This window comes from Notamacropus eugenii, chromosome 1, assembly GCF_028372415.1.
Source record: "Notamacropus eugenii isolate mMacEug1 chromosome 1, mMacEug1.pri_v2, whole genome shotgun sequence".
Taxonomy (NCBI): domain Eukaryota; kingdom Metazoa; phylum Chordata; class Mammalia; order Diprotodontia; family Macropodidae; genus Notamacropus; species Notamacropus eugenii.
This window is the reverse complement of record NC_092872.1, coordinates 523,667,193-523,685,897: the sequence shown is the minus strand read 5'-3', so window position 1 is coordinate 523,685,897 and position 18,705 is coordinate 523,667,193. Positions and strand designations below refer to the sequence as shown.

The 18,705-nt window shown below is 42.9% G+C and overlaps 1 protein-coding gene across 2 annotated transcripts in view; it reads left to right on the top strand.

The window, feature by feature from the left end:
- FER1L5 (fer-1 like family member 5) overlaps positions 1–18,705 on the top strand; it is a 62,257-nt gene that overhangs the window by 36,204 nt on the left and 7,348 nt on the right. For both annotated transcript variants that reach the window (XM_072633805.1, XM_072633804.1), the window contains exons 22-39: positions 2,547–2,730; positions 3,834–3,989; positions 6,770–6,928; positions 8,311–8,474; positions 9,210–9,324; positions 9,735–9,837; positions 11,798–11,940; positions 12,403–12,576; positions 12,967–13,126; positions 13,285–13,362; positions 13,731–13,912; positions 14,175–14,336; positions 14,717–14,821; positions 16,316–16,462; positions 16,641–16,803; positions 17,324–17,349; positions 18,063–18,110; positions 18,306–18,407. In XM_072633805.1, the coding sequence (XP_072489906.1) occupies positions 2,547–2,730; positions 3,834–3,989; positions 6,770–6,928; positions 8,311–8,474; positions 9,210–9,324; positions 9,735–9,837; positions 11,798–11,940; positions 12,403–12,576; positions 12,967–13,126; positions 13,285–13,362; positions 13,731–13,912; positions 14,175–14,336; positions 14,717–14,821; positions 16,316–16,462; positions 16,641–16,803; positions 17,324–17,349; positions 18,063–18,110; positions 18,306–18,407 (2,371 nt within the window). The remainder of the gene's footprint in view (positions 1–2,546; positions 2,731–3,833; positions 3,990–6,769; positions 6,929–8,310; positions 8,475–9,209; positions 9,325–9,734; positions 9,838–11,797; positions 11,941–12,402; positions 12,577–12,966; positions 13,127–13,284; positions 13,363–13,730; positions 13,913–14,174; positions 14,337–14,716; positions 14,822–16,315; positions 16,463–16,640; positions 16,804–17,323; positions 17,350–18,062; positions 18,111–18,305; positions 18,408–18,705) is intronic.

Here is an 18,705-nt window from a genome sequence, read left to right as displayed (position 1 = left end):
AACAGTGCCTGCTCTCATGGAACTTTCATTCTAATGGGAGAGAAAACATCTACATGAATAAGATACATAACTTAAAGCATCACCAGGAATGAGGTAGAGACAGTGCAAAAACATGGAAATAGGAGAGAACTGTATCTAAGGTATAAAATGTCAGTCAGTATGGATGGATTTAAAGTGTATGGGAGGGAATAAGATGAAAGAAGCCTGGAAAGATAAGAATGGGACAAGGTAAGAGGACTTTTAAATGCTAAACCAGACTTTATATTCTACCCTAGAGGTCACAAGTAGCTACTGGAATTTATTGAGTAGTGGAGTGGCGCAGTCAGATCTGTCTTCAAGGAAGATTCCTTTGGCAAAATGTGACATATGGATTGAAGGGGGAAGAGATTTGAAGTACAGAGTACAGATAGGAGGTGATTATAATAGTCAAAGCAAGAGGAGATAAAGTAGTAACTTTGTTTAAAAAAAAAAAAGACATAGCCAAAAGAAAAGAACCTTTGGCAACTGCCTAGTTATATAGGATCACTGAGAGTAATGATTTAAAGATGACACCAAGGATACAATGCTGGGTGACTGAGAATGGTAGTGCACTTGACAGCAACAGAAGTTCAGAATTGGGGTTTGTTTCAGAGAAAAGATCTTGTGTTCTATTTTGGACATGGTGAGTTTAAGCTGTCTATAGATTATCCGGTTTGAAATGTCCAGTAGGAAGTTGGTGACTTGGGACTAGAACTCTGGACCGAGACTAGGGTTAGATATATAGAGAACTAAAAATTAGCTACATAGAGAGGATGATTGAGCCTTGGAGGCTTGCCTTCAGGAGCAAATACAAAACACTCTGGCATTCAAAGCCCTTTGTAAGCTAACCCTCTCCTGCCTTTCCAGTCTTTTTACACCTTAATCTCCAATATGCCTCTTTAATACAGTGACACACTGGTCTCCTGGCTGATTCCACAAACAAGACACTCCATCTCTCAGCTCCAGGCATTTTCTCTGGCTGTCCCTCATGCCTGGAATGTTCTCCCTCAAGGCCACTTACTGACCTCCCTGGCCTCCTTTAAGTCCCAAGTAAAATCCCATCTTCTACAGGAAGTCTTTCCCAATCCCCCTTAATTCTAGTGATTTCCTTCTGTCACTTAGTTGCTATTTATCCTGTATAAAGCTTGCTTTGTATATGTTTGTGTGCATGTTGTCTCTCTCATTAGATTGTAAGCTCCTTGAAGGTCAGGGACTCTCTTTTGCCTCTTTTTGTCTTTCCAGGGCTAAGCACAGTGCCTGGCACATAGTAGGCCCTTAATAAATGTTTGTTGATTGATTGATTGATGAGATCAATAAATGAGAGAATATAGAGAGATGAGGTACCAAAACAGCCATGGTGGACATACACAGTGTGACATAAATGAAAGGGTGTGTGTACATTCATGTTGTCTGTGTGTGTGTGTGTCTGTGTGTAATGGACTCAGCAAAGGCAAATTAGAAGAAACAGTAAGTCAGGTGGGAGGAGAATCAAGTCACAAAAATTCAGAAAGGAGAGCATGCCCAGGAGGAAGTGGTCAACAGTGTTCAAGGCTACAGAGATGAGGACTGAGAAAAGGCCATCAGATGTGACAATTAAGAGATGACTGGTCAACTTTGGGGACAGCATATTTTAATTGAATAATAAACCAGAAACTACATTGTAGAAGAGAATGAAAGAAGAGAAAATGGAGGAAGGCACCCAGTGTTGACATCTTTTTAAAGAAGTTCAGTCTGAAGTGGAAGAAAAAGGACAGCAGCTAGCAGAGATACTGAGGTTTTTAAAAAGAATTAGGGGAAGACAAGTACATTTGTAAACCACAGAAAAGGAATCTGTGAATATAGAGAGAGACTGAAAATGAGGGAGAGAACAGGGATAATAACAAGGAGCATTGCGCTAGGGAAGGCAGGAGGCGATGGCAGGGGTAGAAGGATTGACTTTGTTAAGGAGAAGGACCAGCTCTTCAGCAGACAAAAGAATGGAGCTTTCAGTATGGCCCAGGGCAGGTAGAAGGTGGCTACTTCATAGAGCCTGGGTTTAAATTCTGGCTCTATAACTTCTTGCCTATGTTACCTTGAGCTCATTTTCCTTACCTGTTAAATGAATGAGTTGAACTGGATGACCTCTAAAGTCTCTTCCAAAACACGTTTTGCATAATGTCACATGTATAATTATATCATATTGCTTGTCTTATCAATGTATAGGGGAAGGAATGGAAGGAAAGAATTTGGAGCTCAAATTTAAAAATATATATTTAAAATAAATAATAAATTTATTAGAGAAAAAAATAAAAATACCCTGGAGAAAAAAAAAACAACAACAACATTTTTAAGTCTCTCCCAACTATTGATTTATGATTCAGAGTGTTTTGAAAGTCAGGTTGTATGATCCAGAAATAAACTTTTAGATAAACTTCCAACTTTTGTGGAAAGGGAATATTTCGTGAGGAGAGAAGAAAAGAATGGATGGGTGTGGATGTCAAGTGACAGGCAGTAGTACTAGCTTCTTCCTACTCCTGTCACTACCCTAGGTGGCCTTTGCCCAATATGACAGACCAGCCCTACATCACAAGCTTGGACAACAATTTATGGAAACTTCGGAAACTAGTCCTTCAGGAATTGTCAGAGGAGGCCAAGAACAGTGAGCACAAACACAAGGAAATGCTGCCCACAGCTGAGAACTGGCTGTATCGGCTCAATGCTGTGCTCCCAGAGGTGGGGCATCTGCTACACTCTCTCTCATTCATTGGCGTGGGATGGAGAAGTTACCTTCTAGGCCCTTCAATAATATGGGTCCCTTTCTTTTCCATGGGGTCTCATATAAGAGTCCTTAAGAAGAGGTACTTTCATTCATTCAACAAGATCAGGGATCATAGATAGAGCTAGGAGGGGCTTTTGAGGGCATCTAATCCAAACCCTTCATTTCACATGAGGAAACAGATCCAGGGAAGGGAGATGACATGCCCAACATCCATAGAGAGTAAGTTGATGGATATGAATTTGAACTTATTTCCTCTGACTCCAACTAATACTCTTTCTACTGATTGGTTTTTGTTTTTCAATTAAAAAGCATTTTAAAAAATTATTAACCTGCCCTTTAGTGCCCCCCACCTACACTGACCAAATTTCAAAAAGAATAACAAACCCCTCAACACATCGTGCAACAAAATAGATTCCTATATTAGCCATGTTCAAAAATGTATGACTGTCTGTATATTTCAAGTTCATCACTTCTCTACTAAGAGGTGAGTGAGATGTTTCATCTTCTCGTGGACTTGTAGTTTAGCCCTGCACTGGATCGGAGTTCTAAAATCTTTCAATGTTCTTTTTGTCTTTAATGTTGTTATCACTGCATTGAACTATTCTCTTAGTTCTCTCTCTCTCTGAATCAACTCATAAAGGCCCTTTCCAGCTTCCTCTGAAATTGTTCATTTCATTACTTCACCCTACACAATAATATCCCATTGCATTCACATACCTCAGTTTTGTTTAGCCATTGCCCAGTGGGACTCCCTTCGTTTCCAGTGCCTGGTTACCTTAAAAAGAGTTGTTATAAATATTTTTGCATATGTACTTAGATCCCTTTCCTGTTTCTTTGGGGGTAAAGGCCTATTGGTGACAGGGTATTCTTCACTAGTATTTACTGTATGTCAGACACCGTGCTAAGTGACAGGGGTACAAAGCACAACTCACGCTGAGGGAAAGGCCTTTTTCTTGGGGAGGAGGAGGTCTAGTCCCCTCTGAATGTCTTACACATGCCCCCCAATCCCTCTCTGTCCATTTCTACTCTTCCACCCCTTATCACTTTCCCACATCAGCCTCAGTCTAGCATCCCTGATATCGTGATTTGGCTTCTGTGCAAAGAGCACCGTGTTGCTTATGCCCGGGTACCTGCCCATACCATCCTGTTCTCCCAAGCTGGGGCCCTCTACTGTGGCAAGTTCTGTGGGAAGGTTCAGACCCTCTTCATGCAGGTGAGAAAGGTTTTGGCCTCTTCCCCCAAGACCTAGGGTAAAGAAATGTAGAGAATAGTGGAACCCACAGGATTATAATAATTAGCATTTATATGATGCTTTAAGATTTGCAAAGCATTTTACAAATATTAGGTCATTTTATCCTAACAGCAGCCCTGGGAGGTAGGTGCTGTTATTACCCCCATTTTAAAAGTGAGGAAGTTAAGGTGAAGTGATTTGCCCAGGGTCATGAAGCTAGGAAGGATCTGAGGCCAGATTTGACCTCAGGTCTTCCTGACTCCAGATCGAGCAGTCCATCCACTGTTTCTGTTAATTACTGTGATTCACATATGATTCACCCCTGAATACTCTCTGCCTAGCTGGCCCTGGAGGTGTATAGGGATTGGGGTGAGAGCAAATCTCATTGTATGAGACCCTCTCCCTGTGATTATTAAGTAAACAGGTGAATATCCTCAAAGGATCTATGATTTCCTCAATATAGGGAACCTCTTCAATAGATCAGACAAGTCAATCTCTTAAGAGATAAATCCTAGGGATGCCTGAGGTGTGTAAAGTTTAATTGATTTGTCCAAGATGATACAATAAATTTCAAGAGATTCAAAGATTAAATATTTAGAGCTGGAAAGGACCTTAGAGTCATCAAGCCCTGCTCCCTCATTTTACAGTTAAGAAACTGAGGACTAAAAAGGGAAATGACTTGTCCAGGGTCATACAGCTAATATGTGTTGGAAGGTGAGAGGATTATAGATTTCAAGCTGGAAAGCACCTTGGAGAAGTCATTAAGTTCAACTCTCTCATTTTACAGATGAGGAAACTGAGGCCCAGAAAGGGGAAATGACTTGGCTAAGACTACATAGGTAGTAAGTGGGAAATGTAGAATTTGAACCCAGGACCTCTGATTCCAAATTCAGGATTCTGCCCACACCAAGCTATCTCATATCTTCATAAGCATTGATGTTTATGTAGTCTACGCTTTGTATGCATTATTTTTGAGGAAGCAGCAGGCTCTGGGAGGCTCTGAAGTCAGAGGACTTTGGTTTCAAATTCAGCCTCTCATGCCACCATCTGAATAAGCTTGGGATATTCTATAACCTCACTGGGCTTCAGTTTCCTCTATAAAACAAAAAGGTTGGACGAGATGACCCTGAGGTACCTTACAGCTCCAGGTCAATGCCGGTCTTTGGATCTCATTCAGATGCTCACAACTATGCCAGGTAAGTGGTAGATACAAAAAGAGAGAATTTGAACTCACAACCTCCCGACTCCCAAGTTCAGCAGCGCTCTGTCTCCTACATTCTACTGCCTCTGTCAAAAGTAGATTAAAATAAATATTAATAATGTTGCAAAATTACAAAGAACAAGCTAGGAACCAAGGAGAAGAAAGAAGACATTACCCCCCTTCCTTTGCGAACATGAAGGTGTGGGGTGTGGAACACTCCACTTCATATAGCACTATATATATGTCTGTCTGTATATATGTACATAGGTATACATACATATTTTTAAAAATTTAATGTAGGGTGTGAAACACTCTCTATACACAAACACACACAGTTTTAAATTTTTATTTCATTGGAACAATCCATATATCATATTAAAATTTTTTATTTTATTGAAACACTTCATGCATCACTTTTTCAATTTTTATTTTCAATTTAATTTTTATTTTATTCTCTCTCTCACCCCACCAGTTCCCCCACCCATGGAGAAAGCAAGAAATACAATACTCATTATACATATGAAGTCATGCAAAACATATTTCCACCTTAGCCAAGTTACAAGAAAAACAAAAACCAGAAAAATAAAGTGAAAAACATATGCTCCAATCAGAATTCATCAATTCTCTTATCACCATATTTTTAGAGGTATTTTTTTGGAGGAGGCAGCTACGTGGCAGAATGGATAGAGCCCTGGACCTAAAGTCAGAAGATCTGGGTTCAATTCCAATCTCAGACATTTATTAGCTCTGTAACTCTTGTCAAGTCTCTTAAACTGTCTTTCTCAGTTTCCTCATCTGTAAAATCAGAAATAATAATAGCACCTACCTCCCAGGGATGTTGTAAGGATAAAACAATATATGATACTTGCAAATTTCTCTACAAATCTTAAAGTGCTACAGCTATTACGTATTGATAGTTTTGCTGGGAGAGGGGGGTTTCTCTTTCTCTTTAAAAAAATTTATATAGGATAACTCTCTGGGAAGCATAAGGAGAAGGGATACAGAAGGAACACAAAAGATGTTAATAAAAACTTATTTTTAAAAAAATAAACATTAAGATGGAGCGGGGGGGGGGGGGTAGGGTACACTTCCTAAGATGGAAAAAAAGTCACAAAAACATAACAGTGCCTGTAGAGAAGGATGTTTCTAGGCAATGAGCCCCAATGTACAGGGGAGTGCTAGCTACAAGATGATTCTGTGTATATTCATTGGTCAGGGTTTGGAGTTTTCTCAGGTACAGGCAGATAAGGTCACCACCTGCTTCTCCCTCACCAGCTACCTCCCTCACTGCCCATTTGCCTAGTTCCCCAATGCATCTTGGTTCCCTGCCATATGCAAAGTCCAGGATAAAGTCATTCTGCCAATTGACCATACTCCAGGAAGAATTTTGAAGGCCTTCTTGGATTCAACTGCCTTCAAGTTAACATCACCAAGTCCTACTGTCTTGGAACAAGGGCGGGCCAGGCTTAGAAGTCATTAGGGGAGGAGAAAGCTAGACTCATTCCAGGTGTTACCCCTTGCTTCACTGCCTCTTATGACAAGGATCTTCTCTCTGGCTCAGTATTCCAAAGAACAAGAATCAAAGACCTTCCTGGAGGCCCAAGAGCAGAAGGGAGTAACAGCAGCCCAACTCCGGGTGTGCATGTGGCTAGGCAGTGTCTCGGACAGCAGCGACCTGGCAAAGACCGGCTATCATCATTTCATCTTTTATTCTAAGACAGTAAGAAGCCTGGCTAGGATTGTAGCTATAGGATGATGGGGCTGGAAAAGGGGGAGGAGGAGAAGTTGGGGGTAGAGGGAGAAAGAAGAATGGAAGAGAAGCCTGGGAGCATGAGGTGCCCTTTCTTGGGCACCTTGTTTTTAGTCACAGAATTTTTGAATTGGAGGGGAACCTAGAGATCATTTTATAGATGTGGAAACTAAAGCCCAGATGAAGTACCTTCCTCAGAGAATGAGGAGTCATGAATAGGATGAGGCAGGAGTTCCTTGGGGACTTGAGTCCAGGGAAACGAACTTTCTCCCTCAGACAAAGGGACAAAACATGGAAGAGGTATGGTGCAAAGCCATTTCCCTTCTTCTGCCTCTCCTATCTGATTATCTCCTACACTGAATTTTTTTTTTTAGGGGAGTGGATTTGACCTGTTAATTAATCTATAAAGGAAACTCTGTAGAAATACTATCTATAACTCAGAATCTTAGAGAGTCCAAGACTGGCTCCCTATCTACTACACCAATGTCACCCTCTCCAGTTGATTCCTGATGGTATACTTATTCCAACTGGTCCTTGCCCTTACCTCACTGCTTAGGCCCCCACTACTCCCTGACCCCCCACCATTACCAGCTTCTGCTTTCCTCACCAGACCAGCAGGCTTATTTGCCTCCTGCCCATGTGGTACCTACAAAGCTTTCCTCCTTCCTTTTCATCAAATCCTGCCTTCCCTTTGATCCAAACTATATCTTTATAGAGTCGCCTACCCTGATACTCAAGGACTCTACTCAAAGGAATCCCTCCCTTGGCCTCACAATCCCCTTGCCTATCTCTCTCCTCCCCTTGAACCCCCAGAAAAAGACCTTTACACCCTTTGCTTTCCCTGCCTCACCACCTGCCCCGGTCACCTTGCAATCTGGCATATGCCCCCTGTCTCAAATTCTTGGTTCATCTAGGGCCCCTCCTAACCTAGGCTCTGGTTTCTGCCTGCCTTCACTCTGCAGTAAGGAGGGAAATTGGGTGAATAAAGCACCCAAATACTTATAAAGCTCTTTATAAACCTTAAAGTGTTCTGGCAATGTCAGTTTTTGTTATTATTGTTCTTAAGCATAGTATAATGGTATTCGTGTGGTATAATGGTAAGGGTACTGTATTTTAAATCAGAGGACCTGGATTTGAACACTATAGTTCTGTTATTTCTTACCAGTTTGCCTTTGAGCAAACTATTTTGTCTTTCTGGGCCCTGGTTTCCTCATATGTAAAATGATTGGGGGAGGGCAGGGAGGGGCATTGGATTGGATGGCCTCTGTGGTCCATCCATTCCAGCTCTAAGGATATCATCCTATGACCTCATCTCATCTTTATTATTGTATGTGCCTTATTACCTCTCTCAGTATGAGAACCAAGCCATGTACCAGGGCAAATGGGGACCACAGGGACTGAAAAACTATCCCAGCTTCTCTGATGTCACTGGACACCAGACTCTTCCCAAGAAGAGCTTCCAAGTGCCCCAAGGATGGCGCTGGCAGGGGCGCTGGTTTGTGGAACCCCAGACAAGGTATATCTGGCAGAGGATAGGACAGGGGACGACACTGGGAGTAGGATGGCATGGGGAGGGACTGAGTCAATGTCCATGGATATATATAACACTGACTTTACCCTATCCTGCCCCCTAATCCTGTCCAGTCTCTTATTCAGAGCCTTCTGTTACCCACTATGGGTGAGGACCTCTAGTGGAAGATGAAGAGAAATACCAGTGTATAATTAGCAATGGGGTGGAAAGGATGGCCATGGGACAACCACCCTGCCATTAAGCTAGGAATAGACCTGGCCTTGCCTAGTCAGGACATGTAGCTATAACAGGAAATTCTTTCACTTGGGGCAAAACCAATAGGGGTAGAAATGGGGTGGCACTAAAGAAGATAGTCCAGTAGGGAGGGGGAGAGTCATGGAAATTGTGACTATGGACAATCTCATCAGGAGAGGGAGGCCTATCCCTCTGTCCAGTTCTCAAAGAAACGGAGGGAAAAGTCAGTTTCAGAGAAGTGTTCAGTGATAACAGGCCCCAAGTGGCAGCCCTAGGCTGGGCAAGGATCAAGTTGTACACCATAGGCTGGGTTAGGGTTAGGTTTAGGCTTTGGAGAGAAAGCACACTGGGTACCTCCTCTTTAGTTATGTCTGAAAAAAATTCAGTGAGGACATTGTATGGGGCTAAAGGACAGAGTGAGAGGGGGACATACTGGTGAGACAGGTATGAGTACAGGGGTCTATTCTGTCAACCTCTTCTTTCCAGATTCCTTCTAGAAACAGACATCAAGCAAAACCAAATACTGGAAGAAGTGTATGAAAACCAGACCCGGAACACTCGGGGAAGTTGGACTCCAGCTGCCATCCCAAACACTGATATGGTGAGTAAGAGTGGTATCCTTGAAAAGAGAGAGGAAGACCTAAAACATTCCCAAAGGACTCTTGAGGCAAGATACCATCCACATCCAGAGAAAGAACTATGGGATCGGAATGCAGAATAAAGCACACTATTTTCTCTTGTGTTATGTTTTGCTTTATTTTGCTTTTTCTCATGGTTTCTCCCATTCATTTTAATTCTTCTATGTAACATGACTAATGTGAAAATGTGCTTAATAAGAATGGATGTGTAAAAAAAAAAGAGATAGAATAACCAAAGCCATGCATTAGATACAAATCAGGGATTACTACAGTGAGGATGGAATAGAGGAAGGTAGCTAGGAGTGTTGGAGATGGGTGGAATCCTTCCCCTAAATTCCTCAGTTCACTCTCTCCCTATTCATCTCTTCTACAGATGGGACAGCCTGTGCAGGCTAGGGAAAAAATGAAGTGTCCGGAAGGTTGGTTCATCAAGGAGAACTGGAATGTGGAGTTAAACCGAGCAGTGGATAATGAAGGCAGGTTCTGCTATCTTTGGGAAAGTTTGCTTACTGAAAGGGCCCCAGCTCTCAGACTATTGTTATTACAACTTAAATGGCCTTCAAGTCTCTTCTAACTTTACATTTATAGGCATATAAGGCACCCCAACAGTGAAGGACAGTGTCAGAGTCATGAAGATTTCATGATCCCACTCCAATAAGACTCCAGTAAGGGATACTAAGTCTAGAAGACAGTGTGGTGCAGTAGAAAGAGCCAGGGGTTTGCAATTTTTCTTACATATTTCCAGAAAGTCTTTGAATTTAGTTGACTGAGAGTTAGGAGACCTGCTTTAAAATCCTAACTTTGCCCCTAACTACTTATGGGACTTGGGGGGACTGGAGGGATAAAAGTCCTTTCCAGGGCTAAAATTCTATATTCTACATAGATCAAAGCATACTTTTTTTAACTTTATTTCTCTTGAGGGTTTTTTGGGGGGGCTATGTTTTCTTTCACAACATGACTATCATGAGAATGTTTTGCATGACTATACATGTATAACCTATGTCTAATTGCTTGCCTTCTCAGTGGGGACTGGGGATGGGGAAGGAAAAAGGGAGAGAATTTGGAACTCAAAGTTTTAAAAACAAATGTTAAAAATTGTTTTTACATGTACCTGGGGAAAAATAAAATACTAAATTAATTTAAAAAAAGAAAATTCTATATTCTACTCTATTATTCCATTCTAGTCTTTTTATTTTATTCTATCTTGATCTGTTCTATTTCATTCTATCCTGTTCTGACAAGCTTTAGACCAAGTCTTCCCTACTACAATTAAAACTTATTTCCTTTGCTTCATCTAGTTCTGATTCAATAAATATTTATTAGAGGTCTCCCATGAGCCAGGCACTGTACTAGACAGTAGGAACACAAAAGACAAAAAAATGAAAGAGTTCCTCTCCTCAGGTGTGTGGGTGGAGAATAGGGAGAGAATAACAAATACATAAATAAGTAAATTCAAAGAAATTTCAGGGGGAGGTAGAGTTCAAAACACTGGAAAGATCAAGAAAGGCTCCTGTAGGGTGTGATATCTAAGCTGAGCTTTGAAGGCAACTAGGGGTTCCAAGAAGCAGAAATGAGGAGAAATGAAGGAAAATAATTTGTATTTTCCTGGCTATGCCTCGAAACACTTCAGTTATTAAATTACTTTTCCTTTTCTCCAGTGCAAAAAGTCATAGCAACATTAGCTTTTCATAGATTCACAGACTGTTAGAACAGGAGGAAGATATATAGTTCATCTACTGCAACTCTCCCATTTTTTAGGTGCAAAAACTTATATCCCCAGTAGAATGTAAGGCCCTAGAAGGCAAGGACTGATTTGCAAATGTTCATCTTGCCTTTGCATCCCCAGAGTCTAACCAGTGCCTTTCTGCCCTCCCACATGTACATGCATGGTACACACACAAACATACACACACTCCAAATCTTTGATTATATCAGTGTAGGGAACATCTAGTTTGGAAATTCCTTCCACAGATACCTATTAGATATTCTACATATGGTGTTGGGAAACTGCCAAAAGCACTGAGAGTTTTAGTAACTTGGGTCTGGCCAAATAGCCAGTATGCATATGTCACAGGCAGGAGCCAAGGTCTTCCTGACTCTAATACTAGCCAGCCAGTCATCATTCCATGCTGCCTCTTGCCTTGCACAGTGTGGCACTTAACACATGCTTACAGGTTTGCATTTGTTTGGTTTATAAACTAAAGCCCAGAAAAAAGAAATGACTTTTCTAAAATCATATAGGTTGTTAGTAGCAAACCTGGGGCTTAAGCCCAAGTCTCCTCACTCCAAGTACTGTGTTCTTTCCAGCTGTACCTCCCAGGATCTATTTCTTGGTGCATTAACCAATCTGCTTGTCCTCCCCTAAACCTTCTTTATGTTTTCTAAGCCTCACTAGAATTGAGAAGTCAAAAAGCTGATAGGTCCTGCTTCCTACAGGTTGGGAATATGGTGTGGGAATTCCTCCCTTGGATATCCCCAAAGCTTGGACTGCTGTGGAGAAGACCTATCATTCCTGGCGCCGCCGTCGATGGGTGAGACAGAGATACCAGAACACTGGAGAGCAAAGACATGAACAGAAGGTAACCACCTCCTGGTAGGCAGAGGGGTCAAGAGAGGTCATCTCACCCCACCCCCCAAAAGTCTTTTCCATTTCACCTGAATCTCTCTGTCCCTATTTCCTCATTCATAAAATGGTACCTTTCACAGGACTGTGGTAGATCTGAAGTAATGTATATAAAGCATTTTGCAAACCATAAAGTGCTTTGTGTAAGACATTTTACCTACCACTTCTGTTCATTGTATCAATATCCTCTTACCCTTTCCTCTTTTCTGTCTTCATCTTTTCGCTGCCACTCAGACCACACTCCTACAACCTGTAGCCTTTGTGTGCTTTGGGCCATCTCTCCTAGAGGAGGCCCTCTGGGCTTTGTTGAAATATCAGGGGTTATGACAAAGGAAAGAGGCTGAACTACTGTGGTAAGCCCCACCAAGTCTCTCTGAGTAAAACTTCTACACTGAGTCTCTTCTCTGTCTACTCACAGCAGTCACCTATCCTTTCTGAGGAAGAGGAAGGCTGGGAATATGGCTCCTTGGGCTCCAAGTCTGACCCAGATCCACAGCCAGGCAGCATGTTCCGCCGCCGCTGCTGGCACCGTAAGATGGTACCCATTGAGGACGTCAGTATCTCTCCCATCTTCTTCCTGGAGAGATCCTTGGTAAAAGATAATTGAAACAACGTTCTTCCTTACTCCATTCCTTGTCTCCCCTGTAGTTCTAGCCCAAAGCAAAGCACAAATCATACCCTGCCAAGTACAAAGGGGTTAAGGATGGGAAATGGACCATAACCAAAGGTGCCCAAGATCCAGGGCACCAATGCCAACCCCAGCTCCTAAGAGTCCAGGGATCTGCCACCAAATTCTACCCTACTCTCAAGCAGAGCCTTTGTTCCATAACACAGCTTTATTGGGTTGAACCTGGGGAAAGAGTTCATTGTCTTTTGTTCCCAAGATCCCCAGAGCAGGTCTTGGTTTTGAACCTGGCTCTGGACAAGTAGGGATCCAGGGAGAACCTGAGATGTTTTGGTGAGAGGCCATCCTGGATGACAGGAAATAGAGAAAGAGAAGAAGAAACTAAAGGAAGAGGAGGAAAAAAAGGCAGAAGAACAGAGAGAGGTTAAAAAAGAGAAGGACCACAAGACTTCACAAAAAGCTTTAAAGGAGATGCCCCAACAACTCAGCTCTCTTTTCATCTACTGCATGATCTACAGTGAGCACCTTAGACTGGGTGGTGGGGGGTTGGGGATATGCCCAAGGGCACCAGAGGTCTAATTCCTAAACAGCGTGGAGGAATAGATGTGTGGTTGAAGGTTAAGGAGACCTAGGAAAGGCAGACACATAGGTGTGACTCCTCTGTGTCTCCTCTAGAACCACAGTACTACCAGCTTTTCTGCTATATCTACCAAGCCAGAAACCTGATGTCTAATCATGTCCAAACCTTCTCAGGTAATCACCTTCCTCTCCCACTGATGTCTCACCCCTCTAAGGAACCCAGACCTATATTGACAATGGAGCTCTCTGGAGATCTGACTGTGGGCTGTACCACTGAAGTGGTTTCATCCAAGAAATAGCTACCATTTCCATAAAGCAGGGCACTTTCTATGAGGCCAAGCCCATCAAGCAGAGCTCCTGGAGGACAGAGGGTTGGACTAATAGAGGTTACAGATGCTTCCTAACTCAACACTACCCCTTAAAAAAATGGACAAAAGGGCAAACTACTAGATAAATGACCATGTGCTCTCTGGGCTAGATGAACATCTTACCCTTCCTTCTATTTTTTATTCTCCCTTCTGCTCTTCCTACCCCATGCCTAGACTCTTCCATTCAGGTGGTCTTCCTGCACTATGGCCAGCGCACCCGGACACTAGAGACTTCCCTGGTTCCAACGTGGGACCAGACGTTGATCTTTGACCACATTCTACTCTATGAGAAACCCCAACATGTAGAAGAAAACCCTCCCCTCATATGCCTAGAGCTCTGGCAGCTGAATTCCTATGTACGTGGGCAGCTACAAGTTAAGTGGGGCCTACATTACTTTTCCTACAACTCTTGCTTCGGGCATGGTTTATTCTTCTGCCCCAACTTGAAATGCTGCTGATGGCACAAGCTGTGCAGATCCCGATCCCAAAGACCAGAGCCCTCAATGTTAGTCTGGGACTTCCCCCTTCCTTTGTTACATATCTCAACCCATAGAATTCCAAAAGTTACCCCTATCCATCTCAGCCAACTTTTTAAGGTCTAATTTTCTTGTACTCCAGGGCAAGGGGAGCTTGTGGGGGAGGAGCATGTGTTCACCAGTTGTCTGTCTAGATCTTCAAAAGCGAACACTACCTCTGCTAAGCTGGCATTCCATCAGCAAAGAGCCAGGGGAGGAAGAGGGAGAGATTCTGGCTGCTTTTGAGCTTATCCTAGAGACTGAGGTACTAAGAGTGGCAATTCAGTTGTGAAAGGTCTCACATCCTCCAAATTCCCAATTCCTTCCACAAGGGAGACAAAGGGCAAGTCTACTGGGTAAATGTTAGGAAGACTAAGGGCAAGAATTGAGGACTAGGTGTTAGAACACTTTGGTTGTCTTGACCCTATGAACGGAAAGGAATCATATATGAAGTTCTCAGTCTTCAAGACCCTAGGGCTTCCTCAAAGGAGCTTCCAAAAGAGCCAAACAGGCCCTGCTTAAGGTGGAGGGGAAACTGGTCTCAACTAAAATGAGTACTTAATGTTTGTCCTATACTCAGGATACTAGAATCATAGCTAGAGAACTGGAAAGAGACCTTACAGGTCACTCTCTTTTACTCCTCAGATGGTCAGTAACCAGAAATCTCCACTCATGAGTATTCCCTGGAAGAATGGCTACTATACCCTCCCTAAAAACATCCAGCCCTCCTTGAAGAAAACTGCCATTGAGGTGAAAGAACTGGGGGGGGGGGGGGGGGGGGCAAGGTAGGGGATGGGTGATCCTGAAAGTTGGTAACAAGAACATCTATAGGAAAAAGGCTCATTCATGATTCACCCCAGGCAGAAGTGATGAAGGGGTCTGGACTTTCCTTCTCTTCAAACACTCTTTTTGGCCTTCCTTATTCCTCGTCTCCACATTTCTTGGATCCCATCTGTCTGAAAGGAAGTGTAACAGCTGAAATGGGGGTGAAGGGAAAGGGAATGGAGATTCTAATGCTGTCTTGCAGGATGTGGGGACACTTGGTTCCACTTGAGGGTCAGAAGTTCAACAAGGTCTACCTTTCAAGGACCCACCAGCCTATGTGCCTAGACACATGACAAGAGTGAAAAGAGTAATGTCTTCAATGGGATCACTATATCTTACTCATCTTCCCACAATCTATGGTTGTACCATACCAGCCTTCCCTCTGTTCCTCCTGTTTCTGGGTCTCTGCACTGGCCACCTCCTATGAACAGAACGTACTTCTCACCACCACTTCATAACCCTTACTTCCTTCCAAGTTCAGCTCAAGTACCACCTTCTACACACAAAGCTTTTCCTAATCTCCCCAACCACCTATTTGTTAAAATATAGATTCTGAATATACTTCTGTATATAAATGTGTCCTCCTCTAGAATGTACACTCCCCCAAGGTAGGATGGTGGTATTTGGGAGTTAGGGGGATAAGTGATCTTTGTTTTATCAGTGGTCACTTAAATGTTTGCTGATTGATAGATGGGAAGCCCCCCAGAGGCAGGGACCAGTTCTAATCCAGAGCCTTTTGCATTGTTACTTTGGTACACCTGAATTTTACAATAGCACCTACTAATTGAGGAGAAGGAAGGTGGAAGTGTCTAATTATTAATCAAGAATTTACTGAGCACTGCCAGTACTCAGCACTATGCTAGGGACTGTGAAGGATAAAAGTGAAGTGTACAACATAATTCCTGCCTCAAGGAGCCTGCAAACCAGGAGCAAAGTACAAATTTAAACACATGAAATAGTCTGAACTTAGGCACATGAAATGGTTAGATGATAACACAAAAATGGGAACATTAGATTTGGAGATGTATAGGAGAGACACTAGGGGTCTTAGGTCAGAGCAGGCAGAGCCATCACAGAAAGCTTCAGGGAGGTGGCAGGACTTGAGCTAGGTTGTAAAGGCCAAGATATGGTGGGTGTTCAATGGGCCACTTCTGGCAGTATTTCTATGAGCCTTATTTTAGGACTTAATTTATGTTCAGCTTTTCCCTTTCCCTACACATATGATTAAAACACACCTCTTTGACATAAAGTTTTAATCTCTACTTTTCTCCAGTTCAATTTATGCTCTCTGTCTTCTAGTTTATATGAAGTTCCCAGAGTACGACAACCCTCCTACAAAAATACGGATCTCTGTTTCCTTACTCTGGTCTCCTAATACCCCCTTTCCTAGTTCTGTCCTATCCCTTCTTCTTCTGGCAGATCCTGGCTTGGGGGCTACGAAATATACAAAAGGCAAACTCTCCCTGGCTACTGGTAGAATGTGGTGGGGAAACTCTGGAGACAGCTCAGATAAAAGATTATCACTCCAACCCCAACTTTCCCCAGGCTGCCCTTCTACTCACTCTGGTAAGGAAGTAAGAGGAGGGGAAGGAAAGTATCCTTATTTGTGAAACGAGAGTGGAGAGGAGGAGAGCTCTGATTCTAGAAGAATAGAGGGCAGAGCCATGAAGCAAAATGAGTGTAGGGATGATGAAAGTCTTGGCAATAAGCACCAATCCTCCTTATCTGCTGTTTGGGTTCATAGTTCCTGCCTCAGGAGGAAGCATATGCCCCACCCCTGGTGCTGAAGGTGGTAGACCAGCAAAACTTTGGTATCCAGATGGTGGTAGGCCAGGCCATTGTCTACTGCTTGCGTCCATACTTCTGTGACCCCTGGGCTGAAGGCTATGTACCCCCACGCCTTCCTGGTATGAAACTTTCTTTTCTCTGATCACCTTTCCTTCTTACCCATATTCCCTCTCCCATTACCCTATCCCACAATCTCCTCTCTGAAAGAAATTGGCTTATTTTGGGATATGTGCCCCTTCACCTCTTCCTAACTGCCCTTACCTCTTCTTAAAGTTCCTTCCCACTCCAGAATCAAAGAATGCTAGAGCTGGAAGGGATCTTTCCATACCTGAAAAGGATTCTCTCTACAATGTACCCGATAGCTGGCACCCAAGCTTTGCTTAAAGAACTATAGTGAGGAGGAACCCACTAGCTTCCCAAACAGCCCAGTTCACTTTTGACCAGTTCTAATTGTTGCGAAGTTTTTATCCTGGCATCAAGCCTACATCTACTTCCTCACTGCTCTACTTTAGCCTTCTGAACAAGCAGAACAAGTCCATTCCTTTTTTTCCATGTGACCGTCCTTTAAATATTTACAGACACTTGGTTAGTCTTCTTGTTTCCAAGCTAAACATTCTCAATTCTACTTCTGCCCCATAGCTATACCCAAGAAGAAGAAGAAAGATGTGAGTGATGGCCAAAGTACTTCATCTTTCTCCCTAAAAATCAGGGAAGGAGTCTTGGTTCCTCTTTTCCCAGGGACTCAAAACCTTCCCTCCCCAAAATAGGGCAGTGTAGACTCAACAAAATTTAACCACTTTCATATGAGGGGGTATGGTCTAAGTAAGAAAATCAAAACTCTTGGGTCCTAATCCCAGACAATCCTTTAGACAAGTTGAGGCAAGTCTATTTTCCTTCAAAGCTTCACTTTCCTCATGAGTATTGAAAACTGAGTTTTCACTGTCACTACCATCTCCCCAATTTCCATGGGGTCATGATGGCTAAAAAGCCAAAGCCTTTCCAGGCAGGAAGAGGAAAACCTTAGGGAGAGGAGGGAAAGGAACAGAGAGGCAAGCCCTTGCCTCACCAGTCCCTTCCCTGCTTCTTGAGATAGTGTAGTATGATGTCCAGGGGACTGGAGTTGGGAGTCAGGAAGACTTGTTCAAATTCTACCTCAAATACCTACTAGGTGGCCACTAGGTGGCAAGTGATTTAACCTCTCTGATCATGCCTCCAGTTTTTTTTCCTATAAAATGGGAATAGCACCTCATAGTTGAGAAACTGAGAATATATATATAGTGCTTTGCACACCTTAAAATGCTAGACAAATGTGAATTATTGCAAGTTGGGGGAAGGGGTGTTTTATCTCACTTCTCTCCTTTCATCCTTCTCTCTCCAGTTTTTTGATCACAAGTACAGAAAGTCCTTCAAGTCTAGCCACAGTGAGGTGACATGGATGAAATCCCACCCTTAGGAACCCCAATTAACCAGGGAACCCACCTTATGAGGGTGGGAATAGGCTGAGTGTTGAATGGTTCATTACTTCATTGGAAAGGGGTGCTCTAGGGTTGATCCTGGCATGGGTTGGTGTGTGGGATGCCCCTGATAATAATTCCAGCTTTAGATTCCTTTGTCCTGGTAGGAAGATCATATGCATGAAGTTGACTGGTGGAGCAAGATGTTCTGGGCATCGGGAGAGAGCCCTAAGAAGTGGAACCACAAGAAAGACTACTATGCTCTGAAGGTGATCTTCACTCCATCCAGGGAGTCTTGTCCCAGCATTATTTCATGTGATTATGGGTCACAGTCTAGGATCAAAGATTTAGAGCTGGAAGGGACCTTAGAGGTCACTGAGTCCAACTCCTTTATTGTACTGATGAGGAAACTAAGGATGGGGGAGAGGGGAATGTGACCTTCCCCAAGGTCACACAGGTCTTTAAGTGGTAGAATCAGGTTTTTTATTCAGGGCCTGCAAAATCCATCATTCTTCCCAATGTAACATTCTTTTTGCTTTCTAAAATGTGTGTGTGTGTGTAGAGATA